Below are 25,416 nucleotides of genomic sequence, written 5' to 3'. Positions count from 1 at the left end.
CACATCTCCAAATGATTTGAAAATTTATGGAGAATTATTTGCAATGTATAAAAAATAGTAGAGCAAATAACTACCAAGGGGGGCAACCTAGTGAATACAAGACACCAGGGCGCGCCAGCCCCCCCCCCCTAGGGGCGCCCTGGTGGGTTGTGGCCAACCCAGCCCACCTCCGGTGCCCGTCTTCTGGTATATAAGTCATTTTGACCTAGAAAAAAATAATGAGAGGACTTCCGGGACGGAGGGCCGCCGTCTCGAGGCGGAATTTGGGCAGGAGCATTTTTGCCCTCCGACGGAGCGATTCCGCTAGGGGAACTTCCCTCTCGGAGATGGAAATCGAAACCATTGTCATCATCAACAACCCTCTCATCTTTGGGAGGCCAATCTCCATCAACATCTTGAACAACACCATCTTCTCTCAAACCTTAGTTCATCTCTTGTATTCAATCTTTGTATCGAAACCTCAGATTGGTATCTGTGGGTGACTAGTAGTATTGATTACATCTTGTAGTTCTACTTTTTAATCTACACAATTAAAACCACTAAGCTATGCGTCAAGGGCGGCCAACCAGCTATGCCATGTGGCCCAACCTGGTTGACCGCGGTGAGAAATCTTTTGCAATTTTTTTACATGAAGGTGTGGATTACTTTTTAAATATATTCTTTTAGATGGAGATGAGGATCTCTGGTATTTTTTAAATGAAGGGTTATGCAAAGTGGCACTCGCTGGTAGGTTGTTGTGGTATTTTTTTTCTTTTTTACTTTTTTGGATGAAGGTGAGGATATTTCTTTGAGATGATTTTTAGACGGAGACGAGGACTCGAGGACTTTATATATTTTTTTAAATGAAAACATGAGTACAACTTCATCTTAAACGGCGTCATAGTGTGACGCCCCAATCACTAGTGATGCTTCAAGGTGTACTCACATCACCACTGAGAGGTGTGCTCTGACTTATCCCTCGCCTCCCTCCTTCTAGAGTGAACAATGCCATCGCTACCTGCCGCAGTGGGACCTCCTAGCCTGAAGCCCACAGCTCCACACAACGGGGCGGGTTTGGTCCGGCGAGTGTGTCTTTGAGTGGGCCCAAAAAGCACTGACGGCAAAGACTTCTGCAACCCAGGAGTAGTAGGTAGCTTCGCTGAAGATAAAAAGATGCTTCCAACAAGCATTTACGTTTCTTTATTCCTTCCTTTAAATGAGAGGACAGGATTCTGGTCTCCAACTGAACATGTTTCTTTATTCCATCGCTTAAGTGCGGTTGTGTATCTCTGTGGTGACCAGCGGTTTTCTCAACTCTCAATCGAACTAGCCAAGCACTCAATTACCAAGCCCAAGCCGGGGGATAGACCAAGAGAAGCAGAGGAGCAAGCCATGAACACTAGCGTTGGACCCCCCGCAGACATGAGGTAAGTGGCAAATTCCTAGATTTTTCACTTATCAATATCGCAGAGCATCAAGTCTTACAGCATAGTTTCTTGTTGCTTTCTGCGGTTTCATATGAACTAGACTGGACGCTGAGGCGCCACCCGCAATTTTCGCAAGTTGTTCGGCTAATAGTAGTAGCACGTTGGTCACCTGAGGGATGAGAGATGAGTTGTTCAGCAATTTTGCAAGTTATTCCGCTAATTGTAGTAGGTCGCATGCTATAGTTATTGGCTTGTTTGGTGAGGAAATGAGGAAGTAAAGATACAGACCATACAAAAAAGAAAGTAAAGATACAGTAGCACGAGAAGCTCAGCTGCCACACAATTATATGGAATACAGACATGGCATCGTAGAAGAAAACATGCACCTCACATATTTGTAAAATGGACAATACATCATAAATGATATTTCAGGTTTTATGATTGTTATGAAAAATAAGACCGCCAAGTGGTGAAGGAGCGTGAGATACCAAAATAAAAGTAGGAGTAACAAATAAGCAGAGGCCAGTACCAAAAACTGAGACCAATACCAATATTATTTTCTTTCTGTAGTTTGTTAAAGACTAGATCGGTATTTCACAATTGTACAGATAGAATTTGTCATGCCTCAGGTGCGCCTGCGTGGCCACCCGCCAAATTTCCGGCGACACCACCGGGCGCTGCGGGCTCTGCCAGTTAAGACATCCATGGCGAAGCGCCTCTGTTGGCCCAATCCTCACATGCCGAGTACTTCCGTTCCAGCGAGACAACGAAGATGAAGAAACGCAAGCTGACTTCCTTCGATAAATCTACCCAGCGCAGTGCAAAAGCTAGCCTCCAAGTCCAAGCTAAGCGTTTACTCCTGAATCCTGATTGATTATCTTGGGGTACAGTAGTACGTATGCACTAGCAATTCTAGCCAGAACTTGATCGAATCAATCTACTGGTAGCACAGCACACAGTAGGTATGCACTAGCCCCTCGTCGCCAAGCGCACTTCACCTCGTGCCTGCCGCCGCCTACTGCACGTCAACCGCGTGCCCACCGTCGCCGCACATCCCTACTCGCATCGACCCGTCAATTATGAGTTTCTGCAAGCTCTGGCGCCGTCGCGGTCTCCTCCTCTATCAGTGAACCGCGCCGCCCCTCTCCAGCCCTTAGAGCAACTCCAACGCCTAGATCTAAATGGACGCACATTTTGTTTGTTTTTTATCCATTTAAGTTGACGCCCGTTTTTTGTTGTCAACCGCTGCGTTTAACGGATGGTTGATCCATTTTCCTCTTACAAAAACAGTTTTCTTCCTTTTAACATCGGTACTGACGATATACACGCGCATACACTCATCTATATACACTCTACCCTTATGAGCACATCTAAAAGACTAAGCTGGCATATCATCTTGAAATTTACAAAGTCACCGTAGGCATCTCGTCATCGACCGGAACGTCTCCTCCCACTGAATGCGCATCGCCGGAAATCCAGAAATAAATACGAGCACCAGGATTGAACCCTGATGGGCTGGCGATACCACAGTCTCTCTAACCATCCAAACACAGTGGATTGGGGATATCATTTTATTTTTGGCACGCGTTCTCGGCTTTTTAGATAGGTTTTTTTCGGGGTTTTTCAACTTTTTGGTTTTTCACCGGTCTACCATAGCTTTTGGAAAAAAACACACACAAAAAATTGCGCGAAAAAATGCGTTTACTTTTTATCGCGAGAGACACGGATTTGCTTCCGCGAGAGGCACCGGTTTGCTTTTCTGAGACGAATGGACGCCTCCCGAAAACATAAAAAAAACGCGCGAGCAACATGGGGAAAAACGCATTTTCTTTTTTTTTCTTTTCCTTTTGCGAGAGGTGTGGATTTGCTTCTACGAGAGGCACAGATTTTCTTCCGCGAGAGGCACGGCCGTACCTCTTGGAAACGAAAAAAGCAGGTTTTTCTTCTTTCTTCCTTTCTCGAGAAGCACATTCGAAATGGAAAAGAATATGTTTTTTTTTCTTTTTCCTTCCGTGAGAGTCACGGATTTGCTTCCATGAGAGACACGGTCTTGCCTCTCTCAGAAAGGGAAAAAACATGTGCACTTGGTTCGGTACTTTTGTCCGGTTTTTTTGCGATTTTTTTTCGTCAATACGAAAATGATCCAAGATTTGAACATATGGTTTAAGAGATAAAAAAATTTGAATAACGGATCTACGAAAAAAGGAAAATCTCTCTGTGTGCCCCTTGTCGCAACCTGGGGCGGTGGGTTGACCTTTGCAAAGAGTGCTCCTTAATTAGTGATTTCTTTCTTTTTTTTCTATTTTTCTCTTTTCAGATAAAAAAATGCAAAAGGGCTATTGGGAAAAATTAGTTGTATGGCTTTGGTAGAACACAGTTTTACTAAGTTGATCATGGTAGTAGGCTTAGTTGAATATGACCATTGAAAAATTGCACAACACGGCAATAGTAAATTGGATAGGACGATATTTTTGCTTAAGTTGATCTATTTTTCCTAGTCATAATTTTTGTTGGCATCCATAGTAATTATAATTGCACACAGAGTAGTTCTTAGGTGGGTATTACCATTGGGAGGTTGCACGACACGGCAATACTAAGGGTGTGTTTGGTTGCAGTTTGCAATAGTAGTTGCATTGCATGTCCATCTCCAGCCAGCCTGATTCTTGAAATGCACCCTCATATGCAGCAGATGTAACCTGTTTGGTTGTCTGCATCGCATGGAGGGGCACTCACCCTCTGTTGTTTGGTTGTCGTTTTTGTGCTTAGGATGTGAGCAGATGCAAGCTTCAGTTGTTTGGTTGCAAACACGTTTGTATTCTGCTCACTACATTCAAATTTGGTGGCCTTACCACCACATGATCAGCACAATAGCAAGATCAAACAAAGCAAGCACCTAAATGAAATCAAACACAGCAAGCAAGGAAATGACATCAAACTACTTAACTACATAGCATAAGTCTAGATTAACAGCAGGGCCTTACTTAATTTAACTACATAGCATGCTCGATGTACCAACGCAATTGTGCCTACTGCAACGAAACCTGCACATGACCGAGGAATCGTGGTTGTAGATCTGAATCTTCAGTCCGAGTCCTGAGATGCGCACAACGACGAGGTCGCCGGGGACGATCCAGTGGCGGTGGCAGAAGTAGTTCCAGCCCCGGCCAAGTACCATGTTCCCCTCGAAGTTCTGGACCTGCACCCAGAACACACACCGCTTGTTCGCCGATAGCCTGACCACGCGCGGGAGCCGCTTGATGACCGGCCAGGTGTTCATCACCTCCACGAATTTGCGAGGGACGACGAGCATGGCGAGGTCCTCGTTGTCCTTGATCTGCTGGTAGAAGCGCATCGGCTCCCTGGCCCCCTCCTCGTGGCCCTTCCTCGGAGATCGTCCCCTTGAACGAGACAGGCTCATGAAGGCGATCCTGCCAGGCAGGTCCACCATCCTGAGCCACCTGTTCGTGGGGACGAAATCCTCGGCGCCCTCAGCTCCGGCCACCACCTGAGCTCCTCCCGTCACATCCCAGTCAGTCTTCAATGTCTTGTCAGGTAAGATGACAAGTATTAGTGCACAAACTCTTTGCAAAATGGCACTGATCAGAGACATTTGCCCAAGAACAAATGGCACTGATCAGTGCACAAACTCTTTGAGCAAATGGCACTTGCTGTTAGGCAAATGCCACTGATTAGTGCACTTGCCCAACAACAAGTGCCATTGATAAGTGGCATTTTGCCCTACAGCAAGTGCCATGGGCAAATGACACTTGTTGATGGGCCTGCCACTCATCAGTGCACTATCCTAAACATGAAAACATCTAAAAATAGCAATAGCAAGTGCCAATAGCACCCATGTGCAGCCATGCACATTTGGCAGCATCCTAAAATGGTCCTACTACATGCATGTATAACATTCAACACAAACCGTAGCTTGAATATGTATGCTAGCAACATGAACATGATCCTAGCTTGAACATGAACATGCCATTTGCATGAACACACATCCTAGCAAGACCCTACCATGAACACACATCCTAGCAAAGCACACTACCATTGGGGATTCAAGCATGAACACAGCTATTATCATGAACATAGATCCAGTAGCACAAGAAAATTATCCTAGAACACACAATGTACGAATCAAGAACAGATCAGTCTGGTTGGATTCGATTGGGATCGCATCCAATCGGATCTGCTAGAATCCTATCTAATCCTATCGAATCCACTAACTACTAGCACATGCCTAAGAAATAAACCCCTAATCTACATCTACGAGGAAGCATGTAGGGGGTTTGACTCACCGGAGCACGCGCAGCCGCAGCGAACCGAGGCCGGGGTGAAAACCCCGACGGGAAGGAGAGAGGTGGCGGAGCAGAGGAGGAGCCGGCGCTGGCGACGGCCTGCGGCATCGGCCCCGTGCTCATCGCCACGCCGGAGGTCGAGGAGGACGGCCCGCCGACAGGAGTAAACCCTTGGACGGGGGTCAAGAAAACCCCCTGCCCAATGGGGTCCCAACAATCGGCGGCTCCGTCGACGGCGCCGGCGCCGAGCCCAGGACCACGAGGTCCGGAATCCGCGGCGGAGCAGGAAGGGCCGGAACGGCCGGCACCGCATTGGCCGGCGCTCGTGGTGGCCGGCAGCAGATGGGGGACGGCGCTCGGAGCGCCGGCGCCAGGTCCCTGCCCGAGTTCTGCAGCCCGGCCACCTAGCGCTCCTAGATGCTGGTGATGCGCTGGTCGACGGGGGTCAGAGGGCGGCGCGGGGATGGGCGAGGCGGATCCATCGAAGGAGAGGAGAGGGAGGGGCGGTGAGGGAGGGAGGGAGCGGTGGGAACAATGCGACTGGGCGGTGACAGAAGAGTGGGAGGGCGAGTTATGAGATGTCCCCTTCGTCTCCCGCGCTGCCCGAGGTGTGCAACTGCCTCGCACGCGTGGCTACGCCCAGCCAGGCTCGCGAGAAACTGCTGATTCGGCAGTTTTCGCCGGGCCAGGCTGCGGGCTACTTTAAGATCCGTGCGGACCTTAAACCGCATGCAGACCAGGCAACCAAACAGGCCGCGCACATCCCGCGCAGGCCTGGTTAGACTGCATGCGGGCAACTAAACACGCCCTAAGTTGACCACATGACGTCCCGCACTTGCATTACTTACGTACTCAAGTTTAGCTAGACGCGCAGCTCTGCCTTTCTGGCGGCTTGGTGTGTCACCGTGCCGGCGGAACCGCCCGGGAGAGAACCTTATCTCTTCGTCTTTCTTTTTGCAAATTAACGACTGTTCTTTTATATATCCATTGTTTAGTTCATACAATTCTCTATTAACTCCTCAAGCTTAATAGGGCTCCGCCACTCACTTCCACGCGCGCCCATTGGAGTCTGTTTTAGTTACGCTTCAATTGTGCTTGCGCCGCCCACTTCGTCCCGATTCCACCGTGTACAACTGGCCGAGAAGTTCCCCAAATGCAGCCCTCCTCCTTTCTCTCGATTTGGGTCATCACCATCGACCATCTCTTCTACGCGTGTATCCCTTCCATCCCTAAAGAAATGGCGTGGATGGAGACTGGTCTCTCCGGCCTCTCGATTTTGGTCAGCTAACACTGCTTCAACGTTGTGTATGTCTGTAAATTATCATCTCATATTTTTTTGAAGATCATAAGAAGAGTTGCACAACCATACTTTCAGAGTTGCATATAGACTGCCAGGTATTTGGTTGGGGTAGCTACAAAAGTTGCACATCGCACTGGAAGGGCTAGTTAGGGCGGGGGTGAACATCGTACTGGAAAACAACACGTCCGCACGCAGGGGGAAAAGACGCTCATCGACTGTCAGGTAGTCACACATTGACTGCTAGATAGTTACACCAAACAGGGACTAAATTACAAAAAAAATATGACAGTCGAGACTCCATCGCCGTTGGCGAGGATCGACGAGGGGGGAGACCAGTTGTGGTGGTATCTTTCTGTTTTTAGAGGAAGACGCGAAATGCAATGGTGGGCTTTGGGTCAGTCGTCGGGGGTTGGTGCAGAATGTGGCGTCTCTTTTAGTTGGGCTCATCCTCACTCCTCACCAGGCTAGGATTTTTTATGTGCACCTCTCGCCTTTTTTGCAAACGTGTGGCAGAATATTCGCATGCGCACAACCCGCAGAGTTGCTCGCTCTCATTGGCATAGTTTCTCACACATGGGGTTGCAGGAGTTGCGCACACGTGGTGTAGTTGCTCACGTGCGATTGCGGAGTTGCACACACTAGTCGCCATAGTTGCTCATGCACGGACTATGGAGTTGCACACTTAGGTCCACAAAATTGATTCCACCAGTTTTGAAACTGTTTGAATTCAAATTGATTTGAATTTGAACAAAAAAGGGTTTGAACTAGAGGTGTGTACCAAAATGTGAAACTTCTGGGAAGTCTTTATAATGATCTGAAAAGATGAGTCCTCCCTTGTAGAGGAATATCAGAAGACATTGAGTTGATTCAAATTCAAAAGATGGAAAGCATTTTTAATAAAATAGCAAAAGTCTCAGAAATATATTTTGAAAATTATCAGAAGTTGTAGGTTGGCTGAACTTCTTTAATGGCATGATGACATGACAATACAAAAATAAAATAAAAATTATTTCTCTAATTTGGGCCATCAGATCCGCCCACCAGACGCGGTGCAGCCATCAGATTTGCCCACCAGATCGCGGTCCGGCGCATTTGACTACCGAGCTTCACTCGCTGTGCCGGAGGGCCGCTCAGAGACGCGAGGAATAGGTCCCTGCCGCCGCCATGAGCCGCGCGGCTTCGCCTTGCAGCGCCCACTAGTGACGACCGAGAGGAGGGGCAATATTCTAGAGGAGGCGGCTAGGATTGGATCATGCGCCCAAGTCGTTCGCATGGGAGCGACACGGGGAGGGGGGAGGGGGGGGGGGTGTCGTACATCCATTTCCTCATGTGCGATTCTGAAAGTGGCGCACGTGGCAATCCATATTACCTCCCATGCACCCTCCCAATGGAACGAGGCATATATTGCTCATTTGCTCTCATACACCATCAAGAGGGAAAGACTCCATCATGTAGCATAGCAATTACTTAGAAGAATGTGTGGCAACTCCTCTGTATAGCACGCATGACAATTCGTCTACCATGGGAAATTTCCGAACACGCGGGCATATTTTCCTTTTCTTTAGCATGGCAATTCTCTATACTTTATCATGGCCAATCCTTGAAACGCATGGCAATTTACTCTTCTGAGCATGGCAAATTCCTAACAATTCATTCTGCTAGCATGAATATTTTTTCTTTTCAACATGGATTTTTTTTCTATAATAGCATGACAAATATATTTGTTATAGCATGGCAATTCCTCAGCTTTCGTTCAGAGTGATTTTTTAGAGAACACTTTAATGGCACGTTTAGCTCAAACGAGCCTCGTGTAGGGAATGTTCCTTCGCTCGGGTGGCTTCCCTGAGGCAACGTTAGCTCGTTATTTGCGTGCTTAATCAATGGGTGCACATAATGACACAAGTTGTGTGTGTGTGTGTGTGTGTGTGTGTGTGTGTGTGTGTGTGTGTGTGTGTGTGTGTGTGTGTGTGTGTGTGTGTGATAGTTGAATCTGAATTGCCTCGATTGGTTATGTTGTTTCAGCAATACTACTCTCAACCCGCTATGGAATCAATGGGAGATCCAATGCTTGGTGCTGGCGAGCTTCTCCTTGCAAGTCTTCCTCCTTTTTTTTCCAGGAGTCCGAAAGCGCCACAGCTCCCGTGTGCTCAGCTTGCTGCTGTGGATAGCATACCTGCTGGCTGACTACGTCGCAACCTTCACCCTCGGCCGCCTGGCGCTCCACCTCAATGACCCACGCCACCAGCTCCTGCTCTTCTGGACTCCCTTCCTGCTCCTCCACCTCGGTGGACAGGAGACGCTCGCGGCCGTCGCCACGGAGGACAGCTTGCTGTGGAAGCGCCACCTCCTAAGCCTCGTCTCGCAGTTCATGCTGTCCGTCTACATCGTCACCAAGTCATGGCACTTTGTCAGCACCAAGCAACTTATGCTTCCCATGGTGCTGATGTTCATTTCTGGGACAATCAAATACACAGAGAGGACATGGGCGCTCATGACCGCTGGCAGCTCCATGACGCCCGAGAGCAACTCCATATCGGACTATGTGCTCAACGTAGAGAGTAGTGTCCTTGATGAGGCAAAGTCCTATTTCGAGAGGCTCCATGATCTTTTATCAAGTGACAGCCAGGACAAGATAGATTACGAGGGCCTCGTGGAGGTGGCCGGGAAGGGTATCCGGATATGTTTGGATTTCTTGACAGACATGACCCCTTCCTTGAAGTGGAACAAAGGCGACACCATCGACCGCGCCATCAGGAAGTTAAGAGGCCTGAGGAAGCCAGAGCTCCGGCACCAGATCGCTTACAAGTTGGCTGAGATCCAGCTCTCACTCGTCTATGACTTCATGTACACAAAGTACGGAGTGCTCCAGTACCACCTCAACCTCGTCTACAGTGGGATCGAGCGGCTCATCACGTTTGGCGCAACCTCCGTGGCGCTTGTGCTGTTCCGAAAGGCTGACCTGGATGGGCAATTCGCCGACGACTTGAGAGCCGATGTCATGGTATCCTACGTGCTGTTAGTCGGTGCAGTTGCACTGGATTTGACCTCCATCTTCATGGTCATCTCGTCATACTGGCCTTACCTACCTGGCCGAAGCCTATTTGGGAATGATGGATTCCCAGGTAAGAGTGCAATGTTCAATCTGACCAAGCTTGTCCATCCACTAGGGAAAGAGTTGTGGTCAGGGCAGATGGCGCAGTATAACCTGATCGGTGAGTGCATCCAGGAAAAGAAAGCTAACTTGTTCGTATGGGCTCTGCGCAAGGTTGGGCTTGTATCTGAAGTCAAGCACATACAAGTATCTCCTGACCTCAAGGAGTTCGTCTTCAGAAAGCTGCTGGACGTAGGGGCCACTAAAAAAGTAACCGAGTACTGGGGAAGGGACTTCAGCACATTCCACGGCCAGTGGGCACTGTGGGCGCTGGAAGCGACGGCAGAAGGAAGGTCGATCGACCAGTCAATCCTAAACCTGGAGGGAGGGACTGTCGCGGGGGTCGTCCTTATGTGGCATATGATCACTGAGATGTGCTTCTACACTACAGCAGATGAGGACAGCTCCTCCTCAATGCACAGGGACATTAGTAGGGAGCTGTCCGAGTACGTCATGTACCTGGTCGGGAAGTGCAGTGTCAAGAACGCAAGCAGTGGCCACTTCGAGTTTGGTAAGGTTCGGCGCGATGTGAGGAAAGCTCTCACTCAGCAACGTTTCTCTGGAGGGCACCTGGAGCAGAGCAAGGTCATCCTGTATGGGTACGAGGGGCATGGGTTTTTCACATCCCGTGCCAGTGCAACCGCCAAAGAGCTGCTCAAGATCACACGCCCAGCCGAACTATGGGAGCTCATAGCCACGGTGTGGACTGAGATGCTTTGCTACCTGGCACAGAACTGTGAGTCGGAATTCCACATCAAGAGTTTGAGCACCGGTGGTGAGTTCGTCACGCACGTCAGGGTCTTGTCGATCATTTTGGGCATTCCTTTTATCCGGGAGGCACGGCAAGCTCAAGGTAATTGCAAAAACTTCGCAAACTTCCTAGGGGGCTGCGTGGTTGCAAATTAGTATTCAAGATATTACTTCTCTTTTCAAATACTTCATCTGTCCCAAAATAAGTGACTCAACTTTGTACTAATTAGTTAGTACAAAGTTGAGTCACTTATTTTGGGACAGAGGAAATTTTGGTTCTAGCATTTTGTTTTTAATGATCTTACATTGGATTCTCTAGTAGTAAAAACAAACACTCACATGCATGCTAGCGAATACTAAAAATAGCAAACGTTTTTGTTTCTATCTTTGTGGACCAGTTAATACCTCGTCAAATTATTTAGAGATTTTCCACAACAATTTGAAATTTAGGCCGTTTTAGTATCAAATCATTGGGGTAGTTCGGGAGTGATCTTATCGATTACACACATATAGAATCTCACGATCTAGTTAAATCCACACACATCATGTTGGAACATATAAATGCCATACATTAATTGGCATATATAGAGTATGGTCTTTTCAAAATTTCAGTGGCATAATCAAAAGAGTGAACTTTTCGGTGGCATGTTCAAAGGAGTATTGTACTGCCATGAAAGATGATGAATAGACCAGAAGATTTTTCCAAAAAAAAAAAATAACTGCCTAAACCACTCCCTTTTTTTAGGGTGGTATAAAAGCTCGGGTCCTTTTTGGAACATTGAAATCGAGAAATTCAGGACAAGAAAATACAACAATTGAGAGGCTATATTTAGTGTATATTCTAGGAAAATAAAACACACAAATTGTTCCAAGTAGCAAGAAGTTTGGCGATGGTCTTACATCAAGATGATTTGCTCCTGTTCTCTAATGTATTTGATTTAAATGCTTCAGACTTCAGAGTGCAATCAATAGATCGAATTAAACAAGATTTTTCATGAATGGTTCCAATCAATAGCATTGAATAAGATTCACGTATTTTGGTTGTTTGATGATGTGATTATTGATTGGTATGAATTTTGGGCACTTTTTTGCATGTAATTTTGAATGTAAGAGTTCCTTTTAGTTTCCTTTTTAGTCAATGTAAATATTGTTTATTGTGCACATTAAATAACTTCAAGCATACATGTATTGACATGCCTTCTGCAAGTGTATTTGTCGTTATGCCTGCATATCAAAATATTTAGTTTTCATATTATATCTTCTTATTATCTTTTGGAAATACTTACCCTCGCTAAATGTCATGAACCAGCTAAGCACGAGACCAAGTATTCTGATTTCGCAATGTTCTAAATCAAATTGCTTGGAGTATCCCAACTTCAACCCTTTTGAAGAAACTGATTATGTTTAGACGGATTATGTTGACAAAGATAAAGCACAGTTCATGTGTGCTTGTTGTGGAGCTTGTGAGACATTTTAAGCAAAAAAAAAAAGGATTCTATATTGCTACCTATTCTGCTATGAAACAAGGCTTATGCCATGTGAAACTTGTATTTTATAAGCTACTGTTGTAAGCAGGTGCTTTGATGACTGCTGATTGCAGATGTATGGTGTTGTAAGAGTTGTATATGTAACCTTGTATTTCACAGTTCCTGAAGTGTGAATGTGTGATATGATATTGAATGTCATCCAGATCAAATCCATGAAAGGCCAAATCATTGCTAATTTTATTGTTGAGCATCGGATTGATGACAAGCATGATATTGATATAAACCTTGTCTCGTTAGTACCATGGAGATTATATTTTGATGGTTCAGTTTGTAGCAATGGCCAAGGTGTTGGTATTGTTTATATATCTCCTCATGGTGTTGTTTTTGAACCCTCATGCCGCTTAGAGTATTTTTGCACAAATAATCAAGCTGAATATGAAGCATTGTTATTCGGCTTAGAGATGTTGCTCGCCATAGGTGCTAAACATATTGAGGCTTTTGGTGATTCGTTATTAGTAGTGCAACAAATATCCAAAGTCTTTCAATGTTTTGACGAATCACTTAATGTTTATCTTGATAAATGTCTAGATATAATTTCTACTTTGGATTATTTTAGCATTGCTCATATATCTAGACATGACAATTGGAGAGCAAATGAGTTGGCACAACAAGCATCCGACTATCATGTTGATCGTGGCATGTTCTCAAAGGCTCTAGTCTTGCCAACATAGGGGAGGCTGAACCGGAGCCCACCGTTTCGGCCACTAATGAAATATTTAATGCAGGAGAAAATCAAGACTGGAGGAAACCCATTATTGATTATTTGTGTGATCCTAGTAAAAGGGTGGACAGGACTGTTCGGCGTATGGCTTTCAAATACACAATGAGAGATGATGGTCTCTATCGCAGAACGGTCTATGATGTTCTTTTGAAGTGCTTGGAGGAGGACCAAGCGAGAGTTGATATGGGAGAGGTCCATGAAGGTATTTGTGGCACTCATTAGTCGGCTCCCAAGATGAAATGGTTATTACGACGTGCTGGGTTTTATTGGCCGACAATGGTTAATGACTGCTTCCGATATTATAAAGGATGTGAAGCTTGTCAAAAGTTTGGTGATATTTAGTTGGCTCCCGCTGCTATGTTACATCATATTATCAAGCCGTGGCCTTTTAGTGGTTGGGGATTAGACTTTATTGGAGAGATTCATCCTTCTTCTTCAAAGGGGCATCAATTCGTGTTGGTGGCAACTAATTATTTCACTAAATAGTCTGAAGCAATACCATTCAAAAATATGGCCCATACAGAGGTAATTCAATTCATAACTGAGCATATTATTCATAGATTCAGCATTTCTCAAACATTAACTACATACCAAGGTTCATCCTTTATATCACATCAAGTTAGAGAATATGCCAAATCATATAAGATAAAGTTGCTCAATTACTCTCCATATTATGCCCAAGCCAAGGACAACCTGAGTCTAGCAATAAAATATTAATCAAGCTCATCAAGAAGAAGATTGAGGATAATCCAAGGAGATGGCATGAGCTATTCTCTGAAACTTTGTGGGCACACAGAATCTCAAGGCACGGTGCTACAAAGGTAACTCCATATGAGCTCGTATATGGTCAAGAGGCCGTTTTACAAGTGGAAGTGAATTTGAATGCTTTGAGAATAGCCAAACAAAATGATTTATCGGCAGTGGATTTTTATAACTTGATGATGGACAATATTGATGAAGTCGCCGACAAACCTTTGGCTGCTTTGAATGCCATAGAGAGAGAGATGATTTGAGGGTGGGAAGAGCTTACAATAAGAAGGTCAAGTTGAAGAATTTTCAAGTTACCGATCTCGTGTGGAAGGTGATTCTACCAATTGGTTCAAAAGGTAGAAAATTCGGGAAGTGGTCTCCAAGTTGGGAAGGTCCTTTTAAGATTACAAAAGTGGTTCCCGGAAACTCATATTCAGTGGAATCCGTACAAGGCACATTATTACCTCGAGCTCTCAATGGCAAATATTTAAAGAAGTATCAGCCAAGTGTGTGGCAAGAAGCCTAAATAGGCAACGACCGATATATCACTATCGTCCTAAGCAAAGACATGGTCGATAAATAACTATCGCCCTTAGCATAAACATGGCCGATACATAATTATCGTCCTGAGAAAAATAAATGGCCGATGGAGTGTTGACATCGTCCTTAGAACAAATACATTGCAAATTATTTTTCGGCACACAAGTTTTGCCGAAAAACAGGGAGGCATGTGTTGACACCAAATTTTGGCACAGTCAAAAACTTGATAAAGATGGCCTCAAAAGGAGAAGTAATCTACATGAAAAAGTTTCATATTGTCGATATGAAAATCTTTGAAGTTTGGGTTATCGCCATCCGACCTCATCTGAAGGGCCGAAACTATGCTCAAAATATTAAGATTTTGTATTCAGAGTATTGTTCGGCCAATTAGGCCTTCAAAACGACCTCATATGAGAAACATTTCTACACGGATTGTCTTCGTCTCGTCGAAACGATCGATTTTAATATAAAAAACGTCTCAAATCAGAGTTCGTATGAAAAAGTTAGAGCCAAAATAGTGTGCTGCAAAATTTTAGCCCGGAAGTTCCGGGCAAAACTTCCGGGGAGGTTCCGGGCCAAACAGAGAGTTCGCACGCGGTTCGCCCCGAAAGTTGGAATTTCAACATTATTTGCATATTTGCGGGCCAGAATTCAACCTCAAGATGACCTCAGATGAAAAAATGATCAACTGAAGAGTTTTTCCCCATTGCCAGATCTACAACTTTGCTTTTGGGACCATCGCGATCCGAGGCCATGTGCGACATGCAGGAGCTGCACAATCACAACGCATCTACCACTTTTTTCATCTACGTTTTGTCCTCCCCCCGTTCTTGCTCCCTCGTTCTTCGTCGTTCTTCGTATTGGAGAGCTGCGAATCCCGAGGCTCTAGGGGTGGCCTGACCGACCTAGGGCAGCCCATAGCCGCCGCACTCCCCGACGGGTCGTTTCGGGTCCTCAAAAGTTCTCTGCGGTCGTCTTGCGAATCGCGCTTCCGGTGAGACTCCTTCGACGTGAGCTGCGGTGCATCACCCCTGGCGTCGAGGGTACACGTGACGTGTTCGTGTGCGAACACGATTGCCACCCGGGCATCTACGCCTCGGCCCACCAGCATCGCGCTGCCCTGGATTGGCTTTCTCGTGGCTGGGTCTCGGGCGGTTGTCGCTGCACGCTCCGTCCGCCTCCGTTGCACGCCAGATCACCACGCGGAATCGATCCGAGTCACCACCGCTTGTTCTACTGTATCCCGCCGAGACGCGCCAGATCGATCTGGTACCGACCCGATCTGCAAGACTCCCGATATACGCGCCTGACGCCATCGCTTGCTTCCGATCGCTATCTCGAGTAGATATATTCGCCACACCGTCGAATTGTTGTCCGATCAACTCGATCCAGCGAATTCTTCCGCTCCTTCCTCAAGATCAACAGAACCGCAACCTCCTCATAACCTTGCTCATGATACCACTTGTTACGCAATCCCGGGTCCGCTATCACCAGCGTTTCCGACCCACATGCGTCAACCATGCCCAACCGAAGAGCAACACCGACTTATAAGAGGCCTTGGGCCCTCTCCCCCCCAGAAGACTAGCCTGTTATGAGGGGACACCCCCGCCCTTATAAGTTCCGTTATGTCTCCCCCCACAACCGATGTGGGACTAAACCCAACAATTCTAGTTACGCAATCCCTGGTCCGCTATCACCAGCGTTTCTGACCCACATGCGTCAACCAGGCCAAACCGAAGAGCAACACACTACTAGGAAAAGGCCTGTTAGTGGCGCACCTATTTTTGCCATTAATGGCGCACTATAGGTGCGCCACTATCACCACGCCACTAGTAACAAGTACTAATGGCGCACCTCTGGTGCGCCATTAGTATTGCAGGTAACAGTGGTGCGCCTTGTAGTGCGCCATTACTATTGCTACAGGTGCGCCACTGGTAACTTTTTTTTTGAAATTTTTTGATTTTTTTCTGAATTTTGAAGGCAGGAAAATAGTAGCGGCGCACCGTCTAACCCCCACCGTGCGCCATTGCTATTTTTGAATTTTGAATTTGGATTTGGATCACGATTTTTTTGCCCTTTTTTTGCTCGTTTATTTTTCTCGTTTTTTTGCACAATATTTTTTCAAATTTTGTTCTCGATTTTGGATCTTGTACGTTCTTTTGCCGGAGAGTTCGCCGGAGAGGAGGGCCGAGGAGAGACCGTGAGGAGGAGAGGAGGGAGGAGGAGGAGGTCACCGGAGAGGAGCTCGCCTACATCGTCGGAGAGGAGGAGGTCACCGGAAAGGAGGAAGGAGGAGATCACCGGAGAGGAGGGAGGAGGAGCTCACCGGAGAGGAGGGAGGAGAAACCATGAGGGGATGGGAGGAGAGGAGGGAGGAGAAACCGTGAGGGGAGGGGAGGAGAGGAGGGAGGACGAGGTCGCCGGAGAGGAGGAGGAGGTCGCCGGAGAGGAGGAGGAGGTCGCCGGAGAGGAGGAGGAGGAGGTCGCCGGAGAGGAGGAGGAGGAGGTCGCCGGAGAGGGGAGTATGGTGGAGGAGAGGAGGGGAGATGGAGTGGAGGAGAGGAGGAGATGGAGTGGAGGAGAGGTGGAGTGGAGGGGAAAAATGAAGAGGTAAGGAGAGGACCCCGCCCAGCCATATATACGGCATAGTAATGGCGCACCGTGGGCAGGTGCGCCATTACTAACTTTTTTTTATTTTTTTGATATAGTTTGAATTTTGAAGGAGGGAAGATAGTAATGGCGCACCATGGGCAGGTGCGCCATTACTGAGTTTGATTTTTTTTTGAATTATTTTGCCTCTCCAGATCTTGAAAGCTCGTAACTTTTTTTCTGTTAGGTTTTTGAGAATTCTAAAAATCTTCAACAGGGTTCCCCCAGTTGAATTCGGATATAACTTTTCGAGTAGATGATTTTTCATATAAAAAACTTTTTCATCGGAGTTCGTATGCAAAAGTTATGCCCATTTTACAAATTCTTGAGAGATTTTGCAAAAAAGTCGAAAATTCATGTTTGTAAATTTTGCTAACAACTGGACCACATATCACATGGGAATCTTATTTTCTTTTATTTTTTGACATTTCTATCATTTTCTTTTATTTATTTTTTTGAAACTGAAAAGGCGGTCCACCGGGGGGGTGTATTTGGTGAATTTTTTGTAAGACTCAGAAAGTTAGTAATGGCGCACCACCTAAAAATGCGCCATTAGTAACCAGGGTTACTAATGGCGCACCAGGTGTGTGGTGCGCCATTAGTAATTTTGAAAAAAATATATAAAAAAAACATGTTAGCAGTGGCCAATAGTAATGTGGTGTGTCATTACTAATGACGCACCACACACCAGGTGCGCCATTAGTAATGTGGCCAATAATGGCGTACCTGTATCTGGTGCGCCACTGCTATATAGCACTGACGCACCACATACATGGTGCGCCATTAATGTCTATATTAGCTATAGTCGTTTTCCTAGTAGTGACACCGACTTATAAGAGGCCTTGGGCCCTCTCCGCCCAGAAGACTAGCCTGTTAAGAGGGGACACCCCCGCCCTTATAAGTTCTATTATGTCTCCCCCCACAACCGATGTGGGACTAAACCCAACAATCTCCCCCTCACACATCGGTCACCCATGGTCCCGCTAACACCAGCGTTTCCATCCCACCAACAATGACCGACCACCCGTGAGTCCACCGAGATTTATTCCGAGCACCTGGGCTCTGATACCACTTGTTAGAATAAATATGAGGCACTCCGTCGATCTACTGAGGACCAAGCAATCACATAAGCATGACACCGAGATTTGTTAACGAGGTTCACCGATATGGCTACATCCCCGGGGCCTGACTACGGGCGCTCCTCCCCATGACACCGTCACAATACCGCACCCCGGCCACCCGGGCGCCGGCACACGCCGCCGGCTCACCCGCGTGCCTGTGCTATTATGTTTGAATAGGTTACATCGTGTATCTACCCCCGCTATATATGAGAGGTCTAGGATACAAGTGTCCTACTAGGACACAACTCCTACCCTGTCTACATACAGTCCAAAAGCAAGTCCAATTGTAACCTACCTTGTACAATAATATTCAACACAAATCTAACAATGTGATCAAATCATGAAAGTAATGTGTAATTGTGTGAAGAGACACCCAACTTATTTTACAGGAGTTCATGTGGGATACCTAGTGGAAGTGATCATTTGTGGACCGACTACAGGAAAGAGGATCCAAGGCTCAAACCTGATCCTGATGGGGTTGTTCTCCTGCTTCACTTCCTTCATCTCCGGTTGAAGGGCACACTGTAAGAGTTTCAGTCGCGGCTGTGCACACAAATAAGCCCGACTATTATCAACAATACCACATGATGCACAATAGAGAACATTGCTTCTACAGTAGCTTTGAATCTGTGCGCAGTCACCTGTGGAATAGCTACAAGAAGAAGAATACAAGGACCAAGCATGATAGTAATCAGGTTCTTGTCGTGAATCAGCTGCTAGCCAGAAAAGATCTTCATTGCCACCTTTTGCTGGACGCGGTACGATGCTTTGAGTTGCATATGTGTGCACAAATAAGCCTAATTAGCGTCAGCAGTAATAGACGATGCACGACAAAGAACATTATAAGCTTAGAATCTGTGTTCAGTCACCTGTAAGGAAGCTGTGGGAAAGAGGATCAAAGGAGGAAATACGGTCATCATCAGATTCTGCCCATCTGTCAGTACAAGCCGGAAAATATCTTCCAGCCTTGCAATAGCTTGAGCCATATCCGTGCACACAAATAAGCCTAATTGTTAGTAGCAATACTAAAGAATGAAATCAATGGTGCACAACAGAGAACATCATGTAAATAGGAGCTTGAATACGATCCCAATTACCTATAGGACAGCGATGGGAACAATGATCTGATATGGAAACCTCATCCTTATCACGTTCTAGTTGTCCTGGTGTAGCTTTCATAGCACCTACCATTGAAGGACACAGTGTACGAATATGAGGAGCAGTTACGATTGCACAAGAAGAGAACATTATATCTATATAGGAGCTTAAGAGCACCCACGCTGTAACCTTCAAGCCCACCACAGGAAGAAGAATACGAAAGTAAGGCACTGCTACAGCACTCAGTAACGCCTGGAAGCTGATCCAGCCCATCATTCGTATTCTTATTTATTTTAGCACCTTGCAAGGACATGGTGTTGTTGGGGATCACACCTCTCACAGGGGCCAACATATTGATAGTGATAATAAATAACAAAATAGATAAGCATGCCAATGTTTAGCATACCTTGAACAACACCCTCCTTTGGCTCCTTGCACTTTCTTTTCAAATCATTCCTCCTGTTGTCAAATTCTCTGATTCTTGTCTTGAGGTCCATTTTACCCTCTTCTGAAATCGCACAACCTTTTGTACAAAGCATGTGTTTCGTCGCTACAGCTGCATTCCCTGATAGTAACTTTTTACAGGCAACACAAAAGAAGGATAACTTTCCTCCTTCTTTCTTCACGGGGACAGCAAATCCTTCCCAAACCGGGTGGCGACTAGAGAACCCAGGTGGATTCATTCCTTCCACATTAGAAGGGCAGTCGTGCAGCTCCCAGTATCTGGAACCCTGAGCTGACTTACCCTGAGTCGCACACATACAATATATTGGTTTTAGAAATTACTAAGAAACATGATGAAGGAAACAGAAAAAAGGACAATCCAAAACCTGACTACTCTATCGATTTTTTAAAAACTGCTCAATGCTTCTATATGGACAATTTTTGAGGTAACAGGCAGCAAAAATCCTACACAATTTGCGGATTAGAGTGAAAGTTTGCAATCAAACGCCTGAGTACACCACATCCGACTGCCAACAATCCAGATAAATCATGGGTTATCCAGCCAAACAAACATCTCAAATTAAATTCTCCTAACAACATCAGCTCTTACACAAAAAACTCATACATCCGGATTCACGGAATTTCGACAAGTTATGAAATCATTTACTGATGGAGACATTATCCCAACATTATGGTGACAGAACTCATTGGCACTTTTCATTGATGTAAAATGTAAAAGACTGTAGAAGCTGACTTCAACGACTGGAAAATATGTAGGATTTTTCTTACCTGCAATGCTTCGATGGGAAGATTGCCAGTGGTCTCTGTGTTATAAGACTTCTTTTCATTTATAACTGCACTGCCACTGACAAGATAGCACAATTAGATCGAACAGTATAGGCATGTCTGTTTGTCGCATTATATCTTGAAAATCATTATAAAAACAATAATTACCAGAACAGTTCGCTAATAACTTCTAGAGCATTTCTTTGGGTAACCAAACTTCCATGTCTATTACTCTAAAACATCATCAAGAATTCATCCCCCACAAGAGTTCCAGCTAATTTAGAGCGGTTGAGGATTGGACCGAGGGCTCACAATTCACAAAGCAAAGAAGTGTGGCCAAGATTAAGATTTAAGACTATACCATCTGGAAGTCGAACAGGATCCGTCATCGGTCCAAATCCCCTTGCCACGCAGCAATTTCAACTAATCTAGAGAAGCCAAGAAAAAGGCTCAAGAACTCCACGATTCAAAGCACGCAGGGAAATGGAAGGTGGGGGGAGGGGCTCACCTCATGGCCGTGGGAGGCAGGCGATAGCTTCAGCAAAGAGCCCCGCGACCAAGTGGCAGCCTCCTCGCAGGCGGCGACCTTCTTTCCCTTCCGGTCGACCCTCGCCGCATAGAAACTCCATCCTCCGCTGGTGCCGGCTCCGGGCGGCTCAGGGCCCCGTTCTTGGGGGCGCTCCGACGGAAGTGCGGGGGGAGGTGACGCCGACGAGCGCGGCGCCCAAGAAGGCGCCTCTGAGGTAGATGCCGCGGCGATGGCGGTGAAGGGCGGGGCATCGGCGGCTGCGGCGCTCGTCGCCTCAGTGAAGGCTGTGGAGGTGGATGGTGCTGCTGATGCAGCGTCATCCTGGGGAAATTTCTTTGTGTTGGTGGATGCCATCGTGGCAGCGGTGGAATAGACCAAAAGGGTCTGTTTGCGAATTTCCCGTAAGGCGAGGGTCGTAAACGAATATGTTAACCCATATTTATAGATGTCGCATGCTGATTCGTCCGTTGTTTCGTCCCTCGTCGATGTCTATTCATTTGAGAAGATGTGGATTATGTTTCATGAAAACTGTATCACTTAATTTGTGTTTAAAATTAGTTTCCAACTACATAATAATTCTTGTAACATGGGATTTATATATTAGTGATCAAATTGGCAATCCTTCTCTTTACGATTCGGTTAAATTGGTAACCAATCTTGCTCGGTCTTAGTCAACTAAGACTTTTATGAGATCTTATTTTGAGATCTGTGCAAAATTTACTTTTCAGATTTTTCTTTTTCTTTGCATGTGTTTGGAAAAAATATAATGTCACTTGATTGAGATTTGGATAAATCTCAATCGGCTAGGACCTAGCCACACACATTGCTAACCAATGTTGAGTTACAAAACATACGTTGGATGGTCGTGGGAGAGGATAGGTACCATTTGTTCTAGTTTCTCTGGTTGGACATCTACTGATTCCTTCCAGGCTACCCAGTTGTTTGCTAGTGTCGGGTTATCGGCTGGATCCCCGTGGCGATGTGTTGGGTCGACGATCACGGTGTCCTGGATTGGGGGCTGCACGCCATGTCGGCCTACCATTCATGGGCCGAGCCGAGGAACCGTCAACAACTGAAGAACGGATCACGTATGCCCTGGCCCTCGACGTACTTAAGATGGAATCCTCCGAAAACTTGGTGTATACTTCAAGGCACATTTCAAGTGATTGACATGTTTATCCCTAGATTGTAACCGACCGTGTGTAAACCCTAAATACCCCTAGTACGTACATAAGCCAAGGGGTTTAGTCTGTAGAGGCACGCTTTCAAGGTTTAGAGGTTAAAACTCATTCATACGATGTCGAGGTAGATCATCATGTACATTGTACCTCATCCACAATGAATACAATACAAGCAAGACGTAGGGTTTACCTCTTCGAGAGGGTCCGAACCTGGATAAAATTGTGTCCCTTTTATTTCCTACTCACCATCGTGTCAGGATCACCAGCTCAGGACCCCCCTACCCGAGATCCGCCGCTTTTAGCACTGGCATTTGTGGCCCATGCAGGGCATGTTGTGTGGTCATGGAGGAGCGATAGAAGATCCATGACGGCATGCCTTCCACGCCGGAAACCCAAAAACTCGAGTCAACCGAGGCTCAGGGGCACGTCGGAACTCCTGCCCATCGCCAGAACTCGACACCCGACGAATTAGATTAGGATATGAGACCCCTCGCCGCATCTTTGGATCCGGCTGAGGACCTTCTAGCAATCACCCAAGAGCCTGTTCTCTACCCGTCAGGAGATCATAGTCACAACCGACCAGACCAAGCCTGGAGCTCGGATCCGAATTCCACCAAGACAACTCAGTCAAAGTTGCTGCGCTATCTGTCCCATGGGTTCCCCTAAGCTAGCCTTGGGAAGATCATCTCGGGTGACAGATGCCAGATCGGCCCAGAATCAAATTTCGTCTCCCACCCACCCACCCACCCCCACGTCGCGTACTTGTCGAGCAACTCTGGACCAACCGACGTCTGAGATCTAGCCCATGTCACACAGAAACTTAAAGAAACGGTTCGGCAATTCTGGATGAGATTCTTGTTTGTAAATAATAAGATCACATATTGTCGTGACACGGAAGCCTTAGGGGCATTCCGTTTCAGTTGCCACGATGAGGGCATCTCCAACGCCTTAGCTCGGAGACGCGTTAGAACATTCCCCAAGCCATCAGACATAGTATCAAGATATTGCATCATGTGTTACTTCGATGAATTTACGGTGCGCTTTACTGGTCAATTGTTGGATTCGTTTTCACCTACTCAAGGGCTCAGGCCGGGTGATCCATTATCTCCATATTTGTTCATATTTATTGCCGAGGCACTTTCTTTGCTGCTTAATGACACATGTGCCAGGGAGTTCTTTAGGAATTCAGGCTGCTCCTCATATTTCTCACTTGTTATTTGTTGATGTTAGTCTGTTATTTTTCAGCGGATTGATCGATCAACCTTTAGCAATTAAAAAAATATTCTGACGGTATATGAGAAGGGAACTGGACAATTTTTAAGCCCTGATAAGTGCTCCATGATGTTTTGGGGAAAAGTGTAGTTTGGAGAACCATATGTCTATTATGGTTATTTTAAAAATTACTATGGACGGGTTCAAGGATAGATATCTTGGATTACCAGTCCAAGAGGGAAGAATGAAGGCCGATAAGTTTCAGTATGCTAAAGATAAGTTTTTGAAAAGGCTTTTTAACTGGATTGAAAATATGTTTCCTGTGGAGTCAAGGAAGACTTAATCAAAACAGTAATTCAGGCTCTTGCTTTGTATGATATGGGGATTTTCAAATTTTCCGTTTTCTCCATGTGCGGAGTTATCCCAGATTATAAGGAAGTTTTGGTGGGGAGATGAAGAAGATAGAATAAAAAACACATTGGTTGGTGTGGGACAAACTAACAAGACCTCAAGGTAAGTGTGGCATGCGCTTTCGGGATCTCAGACTTTTTTAATCAGCTCTTCTAGCTAAACAGGCATGGTTTTTGTTAGTTTATCATGACTCGCCATGTGCAAAGTTGATGAAGGTAGAGTATTATCCTCAGGGACAAATTCTGGTTATGGTGTTTCCGCATGCTACTTCATGACTTGGCAAGGTATTTCACATGGTCTGGAACTGCTTAAGAAGGGGATCATTTGGCGGATCTGCGATGGATCTAGTATTAATATTTGGAGGGATAATTGGATACCTAGCGGGCTTGGCTTAAAATTTTCACTAGGAGCATAATACCAGGTTGAAGTGGATATCCGATTCTTTCATGGGTGAGCGTAAGTGTTGGGATGAAAGTTGGATTAAGTATTTGTTCTATCCACATGATATAGAGGAAATACTTAAGATTCGTATTCAGGCCTCTAGGGATAGGGATTTTGTTGCGTGGCACCATGAGAAGAATGGCATCTTTTCTGTTAAAAGTACGTACAATTCTGCACTGAATTTGAAGGATAATCATGATACAGTTGGACAATCTAGTCATGAACCAGAGGGGGAAAGGGGGATTTGGGAGGTAATTTGGAAGGCTAATATCCCTCAGAAGGTCAGGACTTTTTCATGGCAAACTGCAACCAATAGCTTGGCAGTCCAGATGAATATAATTAAGCACCATCAGACTGATTCTTGTATATGTTCTATTTGTGGTATAAAAGACGAAAGAACTTTTCATGCTCTGTTAAATTGTTTTAAAGCTCGTGCTCTGCGACTGGCTTTGAGAGAGTTGTGGAATATTTTGGATGAAGAGTTTTTCAAGTGCTCGGGATCAGATTGGTTATTGATTTTGCTGGCTCAGTTGAGCATGCAGTAAAGGGAGCAAATCTTGTTTCTTTTCTAGCGAGCATGATATTTGAGAAATGATTTAATTTTTTAAAAGGGGAAAGAATCCATTAATACCTCTGCACGTTTTTTGGACAATTATTGGGCCTCCTTCATGTCCTGTCACGATAATGTTCAGTTGGACGCTAGCAACATAGATAAGAAGAAGGAAAGCGGTGTTGTGGTTGATTATGCACCGTTAAAAGATCATGCGGTGTGGACACCTCCTCCTAATGATTATATCAAGATCAATGTTGATGTCAGTTTTGTGGAAAGTACTAATGCTGCCAGTGTGGAAGTTGTAGCTCATAATCCTTCTCAAGAAATTATTGTTTCTTCCTGGGATTTTTATTGATTGGCGTACCGGTGTAAATGAAGCTAAGCTCCTCGCCTGCCTAGTAAGACTTTATATAGGTATCACCTTTCACCGGTTTATTCTTTTAGAGACTGACTGTGCTTTCGTATACTCTTTCCTTGCAAATGAGAAGCTTGACAGGTCCCCCCGATTTATCTAATGAATGAGGC

The 25,416-nt window shown here is 45.8% G+C and overlaps 2 protein-coding genes across 2 annotated transcripts; one reads left to right on the top strand and one right to left on the bottom strand.

Annotated features, from left to right (window-relative positions):
- The first annotated feature begins 1,105 nt into the window (after nt 1–1,105).
- On the top strand, nt 1,106–12,604 carry LOC125519958. The gene is made up of 3 exons (XM_048684741.1): nt 1,106–1,406; nt 9,030–11,011; nt 12,218–12,604. Exons 1-3 carry the CDS (start codon nt 1,153–1,155, stop codon nt 12,256–12,258), a joined length of 2,277 nt encoding a protein of 758 aa, XP_048540698.1. The 5' UTR covers nt 1,106–1,152; the 3' UTR covers nt 12,259–12,604.
- Nucleotides 12,605–18,457: 5,853 nt separating this feature from the next.
- On the bottom strand, nt 18,458–21,447 carry LOC125519212. Its single transcript, XM_048684086.1, has 9 exons — nt 21,073–21,447; nt 20,926–20,987; nt 20,568–20,643; nt 19,741–20,080; nt 19,524–19,634; nt 19,334–19,420; nt 19,106–19,212; nt 18,878–19,033; nt 18,458–18,779 (listed from the first exon to the last, which is right to left on the bottom strand). The coding sequence occupies exons 1-8, from the start codon at nt 21,445–21,447 to the stop codon at nt 18,953–18,955; spliced, it is 1,239 nt and encodes a 412-aa protein (XP_048540043.1). The 3' UTR covers nt 18,458–18,779; nt 18,878–18,952.
- Between the last annotated feature and the right edge of the window lie 3,969 nt (nt 21,448–25,416).

The sequence above is a fragment of the Triticum urartu genome, chromosome 7 (genome assembly GCF_003073215.2).
Source record: "Triticum urartu cultivar G1812 chromosome 7, Tu2.1, whole genome shotgun sequence".
Taxonomy (NCBI): Eukaryota; Viridiplantae; Streptophyta; class Magnoliopsida; order Poales; family Poaceae; genus Triticum; species Triticum urartu.
Note: the sequence above shows the minus strand (reverse complement) of the source record. Positions and strands in the feature narration are given on the sequence as shown.

Coding starts and splice junctions, on each gene's coding strand:
- LOC125519958 (XM_048684741.1), top strand. CDS start 1,153: ATGCTTCCAACAAGCATTTACGTTTCTTTATTCCTTCCTTTAAATGAG. Junction 1,407..9,029: donor GGACCCCCCGCAGACATGAG/GTAAGTGGCAAA, acceptor ATGTTGTTTCAG/CAATACTACTCTCAACCCGC. Junction 11,012..12,217: donor GGAGGCACGGCAAGCTCAAG/GTAATTGCAAAA, acceptor GTCATGAACCAG/CTAAGCACGAGACCAAGTAT.
- LOC125519212 (XM_048684086.1), bottom strand. CDS start 21,447: ATGGCATCCACCAACACAAAGAAATTTCCCCAGGATGACGCTGCATCA. Junction 20,644..20,925: donor TCCTGTTCGACTTCCAGATG/GTATAGTCTTAA, acceptor CTATCTTGTCAG/TGGCAGTGCAGTTATAAATG. Junction 20,081..20,567: donor TTCCCATCGAAGCATTGCAG/GTAAGAAAAATC, acceptor TGTGCGACTCAG/GGTAAGTCAGCTCAGGGTTC.